This window comes from Hippocampus comes, unplaced genomic scaffold (assembly GCF_001891065.2).
Source record: "Hippocampus comes isolate QL1 unplaced genomic scaffold, H_comes_QL1_v1.1 scaffold55, whole genome shotgun sequence".
NCBI lineage: Eukaryota > Metazoa > Chordata > Actinopteri > Syngnathiformes > Syngnathidae > Hippocampus > Hippocampus comes.
The window spans coordinates 1,410,899-1,428,703 of NW_017806170.1; the positions used below are offsets into that span (position 1 = coordinate 1,410,899).

Genomic DNA, 17,805 nt, shown 5'->3' on the forward strand with positions numbered 1-17,805 from the left:
ACACAATGACAAGACAAAGCAAAAGAAAGGACGCGTCTTGTACAAACGGGAGTCGCAATTACAGCGCCGAGATTGAACATGTAAACAAGCGAGAACGGCGGACTGACCGTAGACCAGCAGGGTGTAGTGATCGGCGGCTCGCCCGTAGTTGTTTTGCGCCTGACACAAGTAAGTGCCGTTGTGGGACTGGCTCAGGCGGGAAATCTGGAAGGTGGGCCCGGAGATCTCGGCACGCTCAGGTAGGGTGTCGTTGATCTTGGACCACTGGATGGCACGGGGCCTGCGAGGTAAAAGCGACAAGTTACAAACAAAAAAATAAATAAATCAATGAATGAGCTGAATGTAGATGCTGCAGAAAATTGTGATTGATCAATTATTTGTAAAACTGCATTTTTGCTTGGTTGAAGAGCAATTAGGAATCCACAATGGAAAAAAAAACCATTCCACTTAATTATTTTTTTTTAAATTACCATTGCTCACAGCGGCAAACTATTTTCATATCTAAAAACATTTTGGGTACGGCAATTTCAGAGATAAATATGAATTTTAGTTTAAACTTAGCATTCCTTGTATCACAACCAGAAGGCATCGATTTAAAAACAAACAAAAAAACATGAACGGCCTTTGTGCCACATCACTTCAGCAGCTAGCATTTTAGCATGCGACAAAGTCATACGTTGGCAATTCAAAGGCGCATTACTACCACCGAGTGACGTTGACCTTCCGCTGCAAGTGATGCTGGGAAATTCATGGTGGCCAGATGGAGTCAAGTGAAAACAACTAGTAGTAACTGTTATGGTCACAGATCGCAAACGCTCATGTCCACAAAAAAAATTAAAATAAAAATCATAATAATAATAATAATGTCTTCATTATTGACACCTAAACTCTCACTCCGATCAACGAGATCCCAACTCACTATCACAGATGATCAGACGTGATGTGATGTTCACACAGAAGTTGGCTGGGTTCTGTGTGGCGGATAAAAGTCTTCCGTTACGGCTCGGACGCGTCAAATTCACGGGCCAGAGATAGACACGGGGACGCACAAATAGATCTAAACACACACACACAGGAGGTGGGAGGATTACAGCGTCACCCTGCTGAACAGAGCCGTGCCTGGCTGTGTGTCATGGCTTGTGGTTGCATGCGCAGAATCATCCAAAGCTCCAATCCCTCGCAAAGTTTAATTAAACTTTTTGCGATTTAGCCATGCACACACACGCGTGCGCGCACACACACGCACGCACACACACACACACACACACGTGGAAAAAAAAACAACAAAAAACTTTGGGGTTTAACCACGACACTCCAGTTGAGCCACATACGACAAGTCGGGTCACCAAAAGAGACACACACACACACACACACACACAAAAAGGCCCGCCGTAGGAGTGGCCACAGTCCATTCCAATCGCGGCCAGTTGAAGCGGCCCCTTTCCGTTCCCTTTAAACCTGCTGCACCAGTCAACGGCGCTCTGAAGCGGGCGCTTAGAGACCACCGCCGCACCCCACCAAGCGCCCTCCCAGCAAGGACTGCTGCTTTTCCACCTGTTGTCCTTTTCTTTAATTCCTCTACCCCTAATTGGTCTTTAGCTTGACAGGGATTGAACAGGGTGTCAATGACGATTGTAACAAATATGTGTGTGTGTGTGTGTGTGTGTGTGTGTGTGTGTGTGTGTGTGTGTGTGTGTGTGTGTGTGTGTGTGTGTGCGTGTGTGTGTGTGTGTGTCGAGGGTCCACAGGGGACTGCTGAGCCATCACACACTCACAGTGGGCGTCCCCGACCAAGCGTCGCAAAGTTTTGTCGAGGCTCGAATATAAGAATATAATGTACACCGATCACAGCAAGTCCGCTCATTGTGGGATTACCAAATGGCGGTGACACCCCGGGAGATGCACCAGCCTCCTCTCAAGTGTCCACAGTGGGCCCAGCCGGTAGAGTAATTATTCGACAATTAGAGTTTGAAACAGACTAAAAACAGGGAAATTGACAGGTGGGATGAGGAATTATTTTTCAAATGGGGTTTACCATGTCAGTCACGAGTCAATGGGCCTCTCAAAGTCACACGAGGCTCTCCTAAGAAGGATTAAGGGCCCGATTTTCTTCATCAAATTTCAAATCCGACACGGCGTGCGGACGTATCGACGCCGGTCGTAATTGCAGATGAGCGCACGGCTGGCAGAGCGGCGAGAGGGAGGGCTGCGCCGCCGTAGGAGTGGCCACAGTCCATTCCAATCGCGGCCAGTTGAAGCGGCCCCTTTCCGTTCCCTTTAAACCTGCTGCACCAGTCAACGGCGCTCTGAAGCGGGCGCTTAGAGACCACCGCCGCACCCCACCAAGCGCCCTCCCAGCAAGGACTGCTGCTTTTCCACCTGTTGTGGTATTGGAACGTATCCTTCATAATCCGTACTGGTATAACGACAGAGCATTTCGAGACTAAACTGGCTAAAAAGATGGAAATTGCCAGATGGAAGGAGGAATCTGTTCTCAAGTGGAGTTATAAAGTTTGGGAAGTTGCTCCAGCGTGATCAAACACACACATACATCGATTGCTTTCCTGGAGTTTTGAGGAGACGCTGGAGTGGACCAGGAGCCAAGAAACATGAGGGGTCATCCATTGCGGAGGCTTGACGAGATTGAAGAACCAATCCCTCCTTGCACCACGGCGGGAAATTTGACTTGTGTTTATTATCTCCTCTCAGTCACAGGTCGGTCCGTATTATGTCTTCATTTACACTTTTATGATTGAAAATAGGCTCCTCAAAGTCTTTTGCAGAAGGCAATAAAATCAGGATCGCATCGTTTTGATCCGTCACTCACAAGTGAAATGTCAGCAGCGTTCGATTGCTTTTGCGGCACTTTGCAAATCAGCGACATTTGAGATGTTGCGCACATTTCACGACAGCGTTTATCGCGCGATGGCTTCGGACGTGTCGATCGCACACCGAGCGTAATTAGCAATTACAATGCGTGAAATCGAAAGGAGCCTTCATATCATATTTGCATCGTGAATGAATCTTTCAAGAAAGCGGTCGAATAGGATGATTACGGAAGTGAAATGTCGGCAACGACTTAGCTGCACCATTTTTCTCATTTCAGTCGTTATCTGAACACGTGTTGAATTTCATCCAGAAAATAATGAATATAAATTATCCATTCGACCCATTTTCGACTCCGCTCATCCTGATCATGGTTGTGAAGGCCCCGGAGCTTTTCCCAGCTGCCTAAACTGGCTAAAAAGATGGAAATTGCCAGATGGAAGGAGGAATCTGTTCTCAAGTGGAGTTATAAAGTTTGGGGAAGTTGCTCCAGTGTGATCAAACACACACATCCATCGATTGCTTTCCTGGAGCTTTGTGGAGACACTGGAGTGGATCAGGAGCCAAGAAACATGAGGGGTCATCCTTTACGGAGGCTTGACGAGATTGAAGAGCCAATCCCTCCTTGCACCACGGCGGGAAATGTGACTTGTGTTTATTATCTCCTCTCAGTCACAGGTTGGTCCGTATTATGTCTTCATTTACACTTTTATGATTGAAAATAGGCTCCTCAAAGTCTTTTGCAGAAGGCAATAAAATCAGGATCGCATCGTTTTGATCCGTCACTCACAAGTGAAATGTCAGCAGCGTTCGATTGCTTTTGCGGCACTTTGCAAATCGGCGACATTTGAGATATTGCGCACATTTCACGACGGCGTTTATCGCGCGATGGCTTCGGACGTGTCGATCGCACACCGAGCGAAAAAAAAAAAAAGAAGTGAGAACAAGGCAAACTAAATGTGGCTTGTGGCGTCTTTGCCATTAGTTTCCAAGGCAACGGCCTGATGACAAGCAACAAGCAGAGACGCTGCCGTCTTCCCCGTTGCTATGATCAACAAACGTTGTTTACCGTGGAACAACTCGGCGGTCCATAAAGCGCAATACAATATATCTTTATTCGTATGGCGCTTTCACGACAGCTGCAGCGGTAACAAAGCGCTTCGCGGAACGTCAACTTCAAACCATTCACACTCATACAGCAGAACGCCGAACACACAATACATTGACTGGAATACAATCGGAACTATTCCGGCATCAGCGGTTATAGATCAAAGAGGAGAGATTTCGTCTCCTTTCCAAGCGGATCAACGGCTTTTTCACTGGGTGGAGACGGGCTGACATGAAAATGACCATATATGGACACGGGAAGTTTCTGCCCCACCGTGACGATATGATAAACTGCTGAATTGCGTTCGAGCGATCGAACGAGTATCTCACGCGCGCCTTATTGACTGACATTTAGTATTTGTGAAGCCAGACGTAGAATTTGTCTTATCATGAGGGTGCGAGTAATTATTCAAAGCTAATTACCGATTGCGCAAAGAGCGATGCGCGTTTCAACCGCGGAGGAAATGGAGCGACGGCTCGCACGCTAACGGCCGGAGCCGACGTCCGACTGGGCCGCGGGCTCCCTGCATCGACAACATCTGGACGTATTGGCTTTTAATGAGAGGCGCTTCAGCGGCAAATATCCGTCAGCTCAAATACGGGCCGGCCGAGAAACAAGCTCCATTGTAAACATGACAAACGAGGCTTCCAATCCTTGACACAAATTACTCCTGCGGCTGTCGTAGCAATATAAATGGAATAATCTATGTTTTTAAATCATTCGAGCACAGAACAGTTTGATCAGGACTCTTGGGGAGTACGATACGGTGCGGTGTGTTGAACGGCGAAGGTGACAAAACAACAGTCCTGATACTCACAGAACACATCCAAGCGGTAGTGTCGGATCCTCTTCTGGTTGCTCAGTGCCGGGTGGAGCGCCTCGCAGCTCAACGCGGCTCCATTATCCTTCCTCTCGACCGGTATGCGGATGGTGCTGGACACGCTGACCGTCTTGCCGTTGTCCTGCTGGGAAACCACACCTGCCGGAACAAGGGTAGATCAGATGACGGCAGGGACGGGGGTGGGGGGGAACCCAAAACAAAATGAAGAAGAAGAAAGTAGGAGTGAGTGACAGATGAGTTTTTGGCGGCCAAGTAATGGGTCGCGGCAGTGGAGCATTTGAGCGCTCGTGGGCAGAGGAGAGAAAGATGAGGCAGGAACGGGTCTTTATATTCCATGTAAATTATAAATGACAGTTTGCTGATGATAGCTCAACGCAACGCGTGTGTGCGTGAGAGGAAGAGGGAACTGATAGATCCAGAAATGAGGGGGCTGCAGGGCCAGGGATGAAGCCATTCGAAAATTCCAGAGGCGGAATGCACTTTATGATTTTTCATTTTTTTAACTTGTGACAGGCAACAGCGGAAAAAAAAAAAAAAACGTGTTCGGTCACGTCGCCTAAGTCAAATAAATTCGTCCAAATCAATTGGTTTTGATATTGAGCAATAATGTGAAGATGGTGACAAAATACAACGACCAATTTTTATCGATTGAATAGATAATTCAAAAATCAATAGGATCGGACAGACAGAATGTAACATAACGCAATAAAGTATTTCGACGACATCACGTAATATCATCATCCGACACAAAGTAACGTGATACAGTCAAACCTCGGTTTTCGAACGTCTCGGTTCTCGGCCAATTCGGTTTTCGACCAATTCGGTTTTCGACCGAAAATTTCGCGTTTTTTATGCCTTGGATGACGAACAAATTTCGGTTCTCGAACAAACTGAGCGCACTTCAATGCACCATTTGACTCCTCTTGCCTTCCTTACACGAGGGAGTGACGCTTCCTCGGGTAGACGAAGAAGTGACGCTTCCTCGTGTTGCTTTCCATTGTGAGCAGACGTGTTCAGTAAACGTTTTTATTTTAAATAGAGCGTGGTTTTGGTTTTCGAACAATTTCGGTTTTCGAACAGCCTTCTGGAACGGATTATGGACGAAAACCGAGGTTTGACTGTACTTTGTACTTCAATATAGCGTAACACAATACAGTTTATCATAATAGAGCATAACATAACACAAATTAGCGCAGCGCAAGTATCATAAGATAAAGTAGCGTAACACGATGTAGCGTAACAAATTAGCGCCGCAAACCACACTAAAATATGACGTTATACTACGTAAGTCCAAAAAAATTATTAAAAAAAGCATAATGTAACAAAGTGTAAGGTAATAAAGTGCTATTCGGCTAACGTTACATGATCCCAGCTCACGCTCTTCCCATCCATCAGAGCTTTTGCGGCTCCACGGCCGTACCTGGAATCTCGCGGCCGTTGCGCATCCAGCGCAGGCTGGCGGCCGGCTTGCTGCGCGGCGACACGCAGCTGAGCTCCACCTCGCCACCCTCCACCGCCTCCTGCTTCACTTCCACGACGGGCGTCTCCGGCGGAACCAGCACGGCCAGCGTGGCCACCTGGTGGTGCGTGGCGTCCGTGTAGAGCTGGCAGAAGTAGCCGCCCTCGTCCGAGACGCTCACGTTGGTCAGCGTGATGCGCACCAGCCGCGGCGTGAAAAGCACCATCTGGAAGCGGTCGTCCTTCAGAGCTGGAGGTGGGCAACAAGGACATCGTCACAAGTCATCTTATTTGGCAATCCTATGAGTAGAATTGTCACTGACCTGAAATAAAGTCTTTATAAAATATGAGGAGCAACAAGTTTCCAAATAAATATATACACATTATTACTATATGGGACAAAAAATAAATAAATCATATACAGTGGTACCTCTACTTACGAACATCTCTTCATACGAAAATTTCAAGTTACGAAACATCTCAAAAGGAAAATATTGCCTCTTGTTACGAAAGAAATTTAAAGATACGAAAGACAAAAATACAGTATGGGCTGCTAGTCGCTCCAAGTTTCCTGAACGCAACATACTTCTAGATGCTCTGCTATTGGCTATTACCGAGCCTCATCCTGGCATCCCATTGGCTAAGAGAGACTTCTGTTTCCGTGTGTCGTGAGATAAATATATAGATATGTGTCCATGCAGCGTCCTCGTCATTCGCCCCTTCGGGCCATGAGGAGTATAATTTTATGTAAATGTGAATCCCCCAGAAAAAGTGTTCACCAGTCGGGCGATCGCTCACTATGCTGATGTGTGACTTGGGACATTTTCGAAGGATTGTTAAAAGCCGACAAAAGCAAACGTCCTTGGATCAGTTCTTTCCAAAACTCCAGGCAAGGGGGTACTTGGAACGGATTAGGCCATTTACATGGAAAACACGCCTCTACTTACAAACTTTTCTCGTGAAGAAATTTCTTCCAGAACCAGTTAATTTCGTAAGGAGAGGTAGCACTGTATATGGTATATCATTTTGATACAGTTGCTTGTTACCCCAAGCGGCTGGACTACATTTTTTGTACCGTAATCAAGTCGTCAACAAAATTCTTCCTTTACCTCTCGACAAAGTTTTTGCATTGATGTGAAAAGCTCTTTGATGCAGGTGCTTGTTACCCTGAGCGGCTGGACTACATTTTTCGCACCGTAATCCAAGTCGTCAACAAAATTCTTCCTTTGCCTCTCGACAAAGTTTTTGCATTGATGTGAAAAGCTGGCGGAGGAATTTGTAAAGTCAGCGTGCGTATAAACGACAACAACTACTCATCCATTCTTTATCCAAGTATGTCAAAGTAGCACCTCCCTTTCAAATTGTTTGTCTGGAGTTGATTTTTTTGTTTTGTTTTGTTTTGAAGGATTGGGCAACTTTTTGGGGTGCATATACACCTTTTCAAAAGTTAGAGGCGGGTTAAATGCCGCCATTAAACGCAGCACAAAAGCTGACGCTGGAGGAAAGGCGACAAAAGAAGATTAGAGGCGGCAAATTTGCAACAATTTTCTTTTTGTTCGCGGAGACGTCGAGAACGGAACAAAGCCTACCAACAATACAGCACTGGCTCGATGTCTATAGATTCATGTAAATACCTTGGGGAATGATTCGATATTGACACCTCTATTTTGCCTGCCTCCCTTTGTTTGGGCTTTGTCGCCCGCGGGGACAGCGTCTCCTGATGCAGTGCCGCCAGGCCTTCTTTGCAGACTCATTCGTCACGACGCTGCGATGAAGATATTGTTTTTTTTTGTGTGTGCGGGAGATGCCAACCGAGGAAGCCAGTGCGAGTAAAACAAACTAATAAAGCTATGTAATGCGGCAGGCGAGGGGATGGAAAATAATATCGAAATGGATGCTGTGTTCAGCCCAATTTCCACCAAGCAGTACGCTTCGGTAGGGTACACAGTCTCCATTGTCGCAAGTTTGGAGGAAGTTCTGGAAATGTCCAAACAGGACAAGAAACATGCATTCAGGAAATGGTAGACGGAATTTTTTTTGTTAACAAAGGAGAAGAAAAATCAGGGGTGACCTTTATAGAACATACTCACGAACGACTCAGTGCGGCGTCGAAAAAGAGCGGAGCAACATATGCTACGAAAGTGTGCCCCGAAGCTGCTTTCGCTCAGGGCGCGTCTCCTTGGAAACAAAGGCCAGCGGTCGGATCCCGCTGAAAGTTGCGTCATGTGGCAGGCACGGTCAGCCTTTGGAGGATGCAGTCTATGAATTTAGACACCGCCTCGAGTCACTCAACACGCAGAGTAGCTAAGCGTTAGCTACTTCATAGCCACAATCAACAACAGAGTGATTCACGGAGTCCCACGTCATTTGAAAGGTCAGGCCCGCGCACACATTCGGTCTTTCGTAAGTGGGAAAATAATTCATGATATGAATGTTAATGACGTGACAGAATTTCTACTCCTTTCTTGGCTATCGTGCCACTGTTAGCTTGATTTCGTTACACCGAACTGTGCGAAGCTAACTGCCGCGCGACTTTGCTCATGAACAAAACGTACAGCGCGGGATTCCCCTGGGTTGCTCGGCGACGCTACTGATCGACTGTTCATCGCAGTTGGCGGCCATTTTTTGGGGAAACGGTTAAAACGAACTACCGTGACAACGTACAGATTCGCTATTTCCCTCTCGGGGTAAGTTGTAACGAGGTTTGACTGCATTTTGTTTCCAGCTATCAACTGCACTGATTCCGTATGGGATGTAGCTACACCACAGCTGTCAAATCCAGGTGTGGAGAGTAAAAAGCATCCCGTATTTCGGCTTTAGACGCAGGTGCTTCGACTCAACTGGGTCCTGGGGAGCTCGTTTACCTGCTGGCGGAGTGGAAGCATCTGTGGCTAAGGCCAAACAACGGCAGGGATTTAAAGTTCTGAACCTGGATTCAACATCTCTGAACTACCGGCTCGCAGTTCGGTGATTCGGTTGAGAATGAATTTGAATGTACACAACCCCAAATTCAAAGGAAACAGCACAGCACGCTAATTTTCTCCCATAGTACTCCCCAGCTCTGCGCAAAGAAGGAAGAATACCGAATGCGGGACATGACGATTGAACGTAGGGGACGCAGCTCACGGCAACCTGCCTTACACACCTGACAGTGTAGACACAAGTCAGATGAGGGGTTAACGGTTTTCATGACACAGTGGACTTAACTGGGTGGCTTGTTGGAAACATGGTCGCCCCCATCGCTACACTAAATGGCAACTGAATGTCACACCGCCACCCGAGTCCAAGTTGGTCTTTATGGTCCGGCCTCATTTGCATGCAGGGCAGTGTCCATTTGGTCAGCTCCACCACACTGTGGCAGCAATCTCCCCCCCCCCCCCATCTCTCATAAAATAAGATAAAAACGTCACGACCACTGTTCAGGGGCTCGCTTGTAAAATAGGTCTAATTTAATGCTTTTATTTGGACAGTTAGACACACTCGGGGTGGGGGGGGGGGGGGCTGCGGCAGATGGACAGGAGGAAGAGTCGTACATTGAGCGATGGACTCGCCAAATTCCCCAACGAGGCTCGTTCATGCTCATGTGTAAGCGGCGTCATTTTCCAACCTTTCCCTCGCCTCGTCTTGGCTCACCTTCTCTTCTCAAGTCCTTTATGACCCTTGCTCGCTTTGATCAGATCAGATAAGATAAGATAAGAAATCCTTTATTAGTCTCGCAATGGAGAAATTCCCAATTCACAGTTGCAAAGTTAGGAAAGGAAGAAGTAGAAGAACAAAATATAGGAGCTGCTGGAAAGGCAGCCACTCTCGCGGATGCTCTTCATCCTCCATCACACTCGGCCAAAAGCTTCAAGTCCACACGCCACGAGGGGGGCGGGGGGTTTCACACGACTCAGCTGCCCTGAAATACTTCACGGTACTTCACCATCAGGCGAACGAGCGCCGAAGTTGGAAGTTTCCCCCCCACAGCTGCCACCTCGACTCCTGAAGTGGTTCCAGTCGTACCACACGAATGGGACGCTAACGATGAACAAGTCAAAGCTGCTCTTGCAACACGGGTAATCGTTGAAGATTAACACAGGCGAGGGGAATGTCCATTTAAGCCCTCTTCATCAGAGGGTTTAATGTCTGGCATTCATGTTCTTGTGCTGAGAGTCTTCACGATTAATTCACTTAACCGCCGCATTACCGGCAAGGGTGTCTATCTACTTAGTCAAACGAACACGCTGCAAATGCTGGAATGAGCCAGAAAGTGGGAGAGGCCATGAACGTGAACGCATCCTGAAAGGCGATGCAATGTAGTGCACTCAACTTCGGCAGCTGGCGAAGGGAAAACTCTAATAATTTTGGAGTCAGCTCGTCCTCCTTCAAGCGTATCCAGTTGGTCCAAAATACTGGCGCTCGCCTCCTAACTGGTACGTGTAAGAGGGAGCACATAACCCCAATTCGGGCTTCCCTTCACTTGCTCCCAGTAAATTTGGGGAGTTCATTTTGAGATACTTTTATTTGTTTTCAAATATTTAAATGGCCTCGTCGCAGGTTACCTCTCTGACTTCCTCCACCCCTACGTACCGGCCCTGTGCCTCAGGTACGCACATTTGTGTACCAAACATTTTGAAGGACAGCGTGTGAGCCGCTGGCTTGCTTTTGGCCACAGAAATACAGCTCAGATTTTCTTGGACAGAACAGATGGACTTGCGCAACTGTTTGATGCTTGGGGCTTAGCGTAGTCGAAGAACCAAGTTGGACAGAGCCGCTGTCAACATCGGAGTTTACGACGGACACTTTGCAGTCTTTTTTTTTTTTTTTTTTTAAGCATTAAGCTAAACGGACTTTCGTAAGGCAAAGTTGCGCAGCTGTTTGACATACTCAACATTTCATTCTCTTTGTTTCAAGTTTAATTTGACAGTAAACCTGAACTGGAAATGAAAATAAACAGCTTGAAGTCTCTTTCTTTCTTTCTTTTTTTTTTTTTTTTAAAGAACATTTCACAATCTGCCAAACTGTGAAGTGAGTTGAGTTTACTCAGCCGCCGTATCTTGAAAAACTCCTCAGCCGGGTCATTCGTATATCTCACGGCACCGCTGCATTTCCAATTAAATTTGTTCAAATTTAAATTGTTACAATGTCCACCGATAGAGAATGGACTGCACGCTAACATCCATCCATTTTCTGATCCGCTTGATCCTCACAAGGGTCGCAGGGCGTGCTGGAGCCTATCTCAGCCGTCTTCGGGCAGTAGGCGGGGGACACCCTGAACCGGTTGGCAGCCAATCGCAGGGCACACAGAGACCAACAATCATCCACGGTTACAATCACACCGAGGGACAATTTCAAGTGTTCAATCAGCCTGCCGTGCATGTTTTTGGAAATGCGGGAAGAAACCGGAGTACCCGGAGAAAACCCACGCAGGCCCGGGGAGAACATGCAAACTCCACGCAGGAAGGCCAGAACCGGGATCGGCAACATAAAGTCAAATAATATCACGTAGCAATACGCAACACCACACTACATAATGAAACACAAGTTAGCATAGCGCAAAGGCTCATAATGCCGCACAACATAAGCTTAGAACACAACATAACACAACAACATAAGGCAACGCAACATTCTTAGGCGATGTAACATGTAACGTAACACGACGTGATGCAGTACAAGCTTATTCATTTAAACTGCTACAATATTAAGGGGTAGGGAAAGGTTAGGGTTCGGCTAAGGGTTTGCCAAACCCGAACCTTAACCGCCAGCGCCCCCGTAATGCGACAGCGCACAACGCAAAGCCATTCCTTTCACTTTTTTGGGATGATTCCGCCACCATTCGGGACAAATGCACATTCATTTCGCGATTGAATTACGGCTCTGTATTCAAAACAAAAAACACACTTGAGAAAGGATTCAACGACATCAAGAACACTTGTCGGAAAGTTTGCCTCAAGCCGAAATGACAAACACCAACGGTGATACAAATGTAGTCAATTTGCAGATGAAAGATTATTTTAATAGAATCAATCCCCCAAATGACATTTAATATTAACCGGTAATGTGAGCTCATTTCCTCCTCGCACGCATTGCTCCGAGGCGACATTAGCTTGCTGAGAAGAAGTGATTAAAGGGGAAAAGTGCTGTTTACCGAGCCCAAGGCTCTTGGCTGAACTCTAACGGTGGTCACATCACAATTTGAGCACAACGGCAAGTCCGCGCTCTAATAAAGAGCTGCAGCGCATCTTCCGACTCATCATAGGGGGTTAACGGTGCGGGGACCGTCCTTTTAAAAGCAGTCACATAGTTTGGCTGGGAAATAAAAACAGTCACCTCAATTAACTCGTTGGTTATCTTTTTAATGAGGAATAAGCTCAAATGGCAACGCGAAGCCATTTGCATCAAGATGTGCACGCGGTGGAACGCACAACTGCTGCAAATGCGGACTGTTAAAGAAGTGCAAACTCAATTGGAGGGCGATTATTTATTTGTTTATTTTAATGTGCAACTCGCTTCATGGAGAAGGATGAAAGCGGATGGGATTGTGCTCGTTTAAATTCTAAGGTGGAGGAAAAGTCCAATTCAAAGGAGCAAGACAAAAGGAATTCATCAAATCTGCAGGCTTCTTTGTAGTTCATTAAGAATGATGTCGAACATGATTCATTGATCCCTACAATTCTATTATTTGTGAGGAGATAATAGCTGATTTTTTTTTTTTTTTTTGGCGTGTGTCTTGACGAATGAGAGTTCATGTTACATACAACAGTGACTACTGCATTGAGATGTAACATAACGTAACGTAAACCGGTGTTGTGTAACAACTTTCGAAAGCTTGAGCAACTCCACACAAGGCAACTTTTGACACTGCAAATGTATGCTTTACAATTTCACGGAACACAACACAAGGTCCCCTAACACAAAACCACAGGACGTAACGTAACGCGACGAAAAGACACGTAACGCAAAATCACGTAACGCCACTATGTAATGTGACTTCAAGTCGTTGCGCTTTCACGCTGCGCAACTTCACGCACCCGATTGCGCATATTGCAACTTCTCGTAACCTGACTTCAAGTTATGTTACGTGTGTTCATGTCATGTGACTTCACACACTACATCTCACCCCTTTTAAGGCTACTTTGGCCTTAAAAGGGGTGAACATGCATGTGTGTGTTTTTGAGTCACGGCCACTGTGCTCGAAGGCAGATGACATCCACGCAAATACACACCCCGCGTGCCGTTGAAGAAGAGCGTCTGGCGGCGTGGGTTCTGAATGACCACAATGGATCCATCGTAGTTCTGCAGGCGGCAGGAAATCTGGGCCGTGCCGCCCTCCAAGACGGTGACGTTCTCCGCCTGCACGGCCTGACAACACGCTGTAAGAGGACAAAGAAGAGCAGGGAAAAAAAAAAGTTTACCTCACAGTTCTTTTTTCATGCAACCTTTCAAAACCAAAAAAACACTCGCCGCCTTCTTCGGCTCTCAAGTTATTCATCATACAGAGCCGAGCATGAGAGGAAAGGAGAGACGCAGCAAAAGAGACTGAGATATGCGTCTTTGGGTTCATAAAGAGGATCGTCAGAATAACAGGAAAAGGTGCTAAGCCATGCCACGAATAGCAAAAAAAATCTTGATTATTTTTGTAATAATAATGACAGTTTATAAACAAAATGGAATTTGCCTGGCTTTCCAATATTTTATAAATAAATGGTGAAGAAATCCAAAGGGATCCTTCTATATTTCTGTACGTGACCCATGGAGGAAAAAAAAGCTTGCCTCAGCATGTGTAGTTAAAAATTGATTTGCATATATTTTTAAAAGCTATTTTTAAACCATTTTTTCAAAAGCATCTATTAAAGTAGGTCACGCCTTAGCTGCTATTGGGAAATGCGGGTCATGAACTGACTTCGACGCACTTCTTTCCTACTTTGGCATCGTCTTGTGGCATCTTTCGACAAATAAATAAATACAGGAATCCCTCGTTTAACGCGGTTAATGGGGACCAAAACCACCCGCGATAAACGAAAATCCGCAAAGTAGCGACCAATTAACATAAACAGGTAAAAAAAAAAAAAAAATTTTAAAGTCCGCAAACAGTCCGCGAGAAGCTGCAAAACAACAGCGAGTCACATAGAGCAAACATATACAGTACTGTACTCCATGTATATTAAAAAAAAAAAAGTTGGATGTTTGAAAAAATCCGCGATGCACTGAACCCGCGATAAACGAACCGCGAAGTAGCGAGGGATCACGGTAAATAAATAAAACATTTGAATAAGGGCGAATAGTGAAAGAGGAGGGTCATGCCAGTCATATTTTCACATTCAAACACACACACACACACACACACACACACACACACACACACACACACACAAACAAAACTATACAACCTGAGCTGTTGCTAGGCAGCCAATTAATGACAGATGGTAATCGAAATGTCATGAAATTATCACACCTTTTTTTATGTGAAAGTCTTCCAGGAAAAATGTACCCCCCCCCCCACACACACACACACACATGCTCACATCTCCCATGTTCCCCAATAAACTCCAAAAGTCCAAATCCATTTAGACGGCGACACAGCGGGGCGTCTCTTTGATGCTGAGTGAAGGAACGACAACACAGATTGATGACGGTTTGATCAGAGAATGCTCCATGTTTGGAGTTACAGCCGTCGCGACACCCCCACCCCCCCACCCCCCAGCACAATGGATGCTGACCTCCGCAGTTGGACTTCAAAAGACGTCTTCAGAAATGTGTTTTCCAAGATCACCATCTTATAGAAAGCAAAAACGGACAATGCAGAGATTCCACTCGGAGGACAATATACCAACAAAGAAGACCATCTTGACAAATTGACACCCACTCTAGCCACGATCAAGTCCATTCCAAATGCGTCGCTCACTTTGGTGACGCCATGACTTGCCATCTTGGTTGCAATTATTTTTCTAATGGCCGTTATTACTCATCGAGCGGGCACCCCGAAGTTGGGCCGCCATTGTTTGGAAAGGACATTAGCGTCGCCTGCTCCGCGTCTTGACAAGTTCAACGCCACGCGTCTCTTCTCCCATTAGTGACTTGTCACCATTCAGACAGAAGAGTGACTGCCGCACGTCTGCACGTAATGAGGAGGAAAGAGTCTCAAATCCGGGATGGAAATACAAACGGATTAGACGCTATAGAAGGCATTTTCCCGTAAATTAGTGCCACAACCTTAATAGCTGTTATGCGGCTGAGAAAATGAACACTCGCGGCCGCTGTATGAGAAAACGAAGGTGGACGTGTATGTACGGTACGTGTGTGTGCTACATGGATTTGGAATGCAAACATGTAATTATTCCGTGAAACGACCGCCGGCATTCTATTTACGGTCCCATTAGCAAAATGATATGCCGTACTCTGTGTACCGATGCTATTTTTGAAAATTAACAACGATAAAAAAAAAAAAAAAAAATGGTTGTAAGTGCGACGAGCATCTATAAGGGGTTCGTTGCAGTCACTGAGGCTCAGTTTATTTCAAGAGTATCCACAAAACACCATGAATGAAATTTTTTTTATGCAAACAAAGATTTCTTAAACTACCCTACGGGACAAAGAATGAAGGGGGGATAACGACAAGGTGACCGGATACGGATAATAAATTCAGGGCATGAATAACAAAGCGAAAGGGAAAACAAAACAAACTGCAACAGAGGACACGTTTCCCGCATAAAGAGAAAACATTTATGACAAAAATAAAAGCAGTCTGAAAATAAGCAAAAAACAAAAGACGCATGTTTGATGGGGTTTCCCAATTTTTTTTTTCCAATAGTGATGATCAGTTACATAGAACCAAATCTGAACAAAAATAAGTGGAAATAAAATGTTACAATTATTTTTCTGAAAAAAAGAAATGAAAAGACACGTTCACAAAAATGATAAAAATTAGGTGGGAACTCCATATGATTTTTTTTTTTAAATGAACAAAAAAAAAAACAATGAAAAAAAGACTACAAATAACCTAACCAAATAACAAACTAAAAATATCAAAATATATCACCTTGGCCAGACAAATTTAAATTCTCTTTCCACTACAACATGCACAAAATCAAAACACAAATTTATCGTTACATAAAATTTTGGTTTTTTTTTCAAATCAATTTTGGAATGACCCTCCCTGCTTCCGTCACATCTTTCAAGACCAAAACTGAGATGCTTTGGAAAACACTGCTCTGTCTTAAATATAAACTATTTCAAAGATGGACACCGGCATGGCCGTTATTACTCATCGAGCGGGCACCCCGAAGTTGGGCCGCCATTGTTTGGAAAGGACATTAGCGTCGCCTGCTCCGCGTCTTGACAAGTTCAACGCCACGCGTCTCTTCTCCCATTAGTGACTTGTCACCATTCAGACAGAAGAGTGACTGCCGCACGTCTGCACGTAATGAGGAGGAAAGAGTCTCAAATCCGGGATGGAAATACAAACGGATTAGACGCTATAGAAGGCATTTTCCCGTAAATTAGTGCCACAACCTTAATAGCTGTTATGCGGCTGAGAAAATGAACACTCGCGGCCGCTGTATGAGAAAACGAAGGTGGACGTGTATGTACGATACGTGTGTGTGCTACATGGATTTGGAATGCAAACATGTAATTATTCCGTGAAACGACCGCCGGCATTCTATTTACGGTCCCATTAGCAAAATGATATGCCGTACTCTGTGTACCGATGCTATTTTTGAAAATTAACAACGATTAAAAAAAAAAAAAAAAAAATGGTTGTAAGTGCGACGAGCATCTATAAGGGGTTCGTTGCAGTCACTGAGGCTCAGTTTATTTCAAGAGTATCCACAAAACACCATGAATGAAATTTTTTTTATGCAAACAAAGATTTCTTAAACTACCCTACGGGACAAAGAATGAAGGGGGGATAACGACAAGGTGACCGGATACGGATAATAAATTCAGGGCATGAATAACAAAGCGAAAGGGAAAACAAAACAAACTGCAACAGAGGACACGTTTCCCGCATAAAGAGAAAACATTTATGACAAAAATAAAAGCAGTCTGAAAATAAGCAAAAAACAAAAGACGCATGTTTGATGGGGTTTCCCAATTTTTTTTTTCCAATAGTGATGATCAGTTACATAGAACCAAATCTGAACAAAAATAAGTGGAAATAAAATGTTACAATTATTTTTCTGAAAAAAAGAAATGAAAAGACACGTTCACAAAAATGATAAAAATTAGGTGGGAACTCCATATGATTTTTTTTTTAAATGAACAAAAAAAAAACAATGAAAAAAAGACTACAAATAACCTAACCAAATAACAAACTAAAAATATCAAAATATATCACCTTGGCCAGACAAATTTAAATTCTCTTTCCACTACAACATGCACAAAATCAAAACACAAATCTATCGTGACATAAAATTTTGGTTTTTTTTTCAATCAATTTTGGAATGACCTTCCCTGCTGCTGTCACATCTTTCAAGACCAAAACCGAGATGCTTTGGAAAACACTGCTCTGTCTTAAATATAAACTATTTCAAAGATGGACACCGGCTGGTGGGGCACTGCCCTGCCTACTCCCAAGGGACAGCCGCCA

The 17,805-nt window shown here is 45.0% G+C and overlaps 1 protein-coding gene across 1 annotated transcript in view; it reads right to left on the minus strand.

Annotated features, from left to right (window-relative positions):
- Positions 1-17,805, minus strand: part of cadm4 (cell adhesion molecule 4) — a 25,938-nt gene that overhangs the window by 333 nt on the left and 7,800 nt on the right. The window contains exons 2-5 of the mRNA XM_019896024.1: positions 13,442-13,588; positions 6,196-6,483; positions 4,700-4,913; positions 108-280 (exon numbers count right to left, since the gene is read on the minus strand). Coding sequence (XP_019751583.1) covers positions 108-280; positions 4,700-4,913; positions 6,196-6,483; positions 13,442-13,588 — 822 coding nt within the window. The remainder of the gene's footprint in view (positions 1-107; positions 281-4,699; positions 4,914-6,195; positions 6,484-13,441; positions 13,589-17,805) is intronic.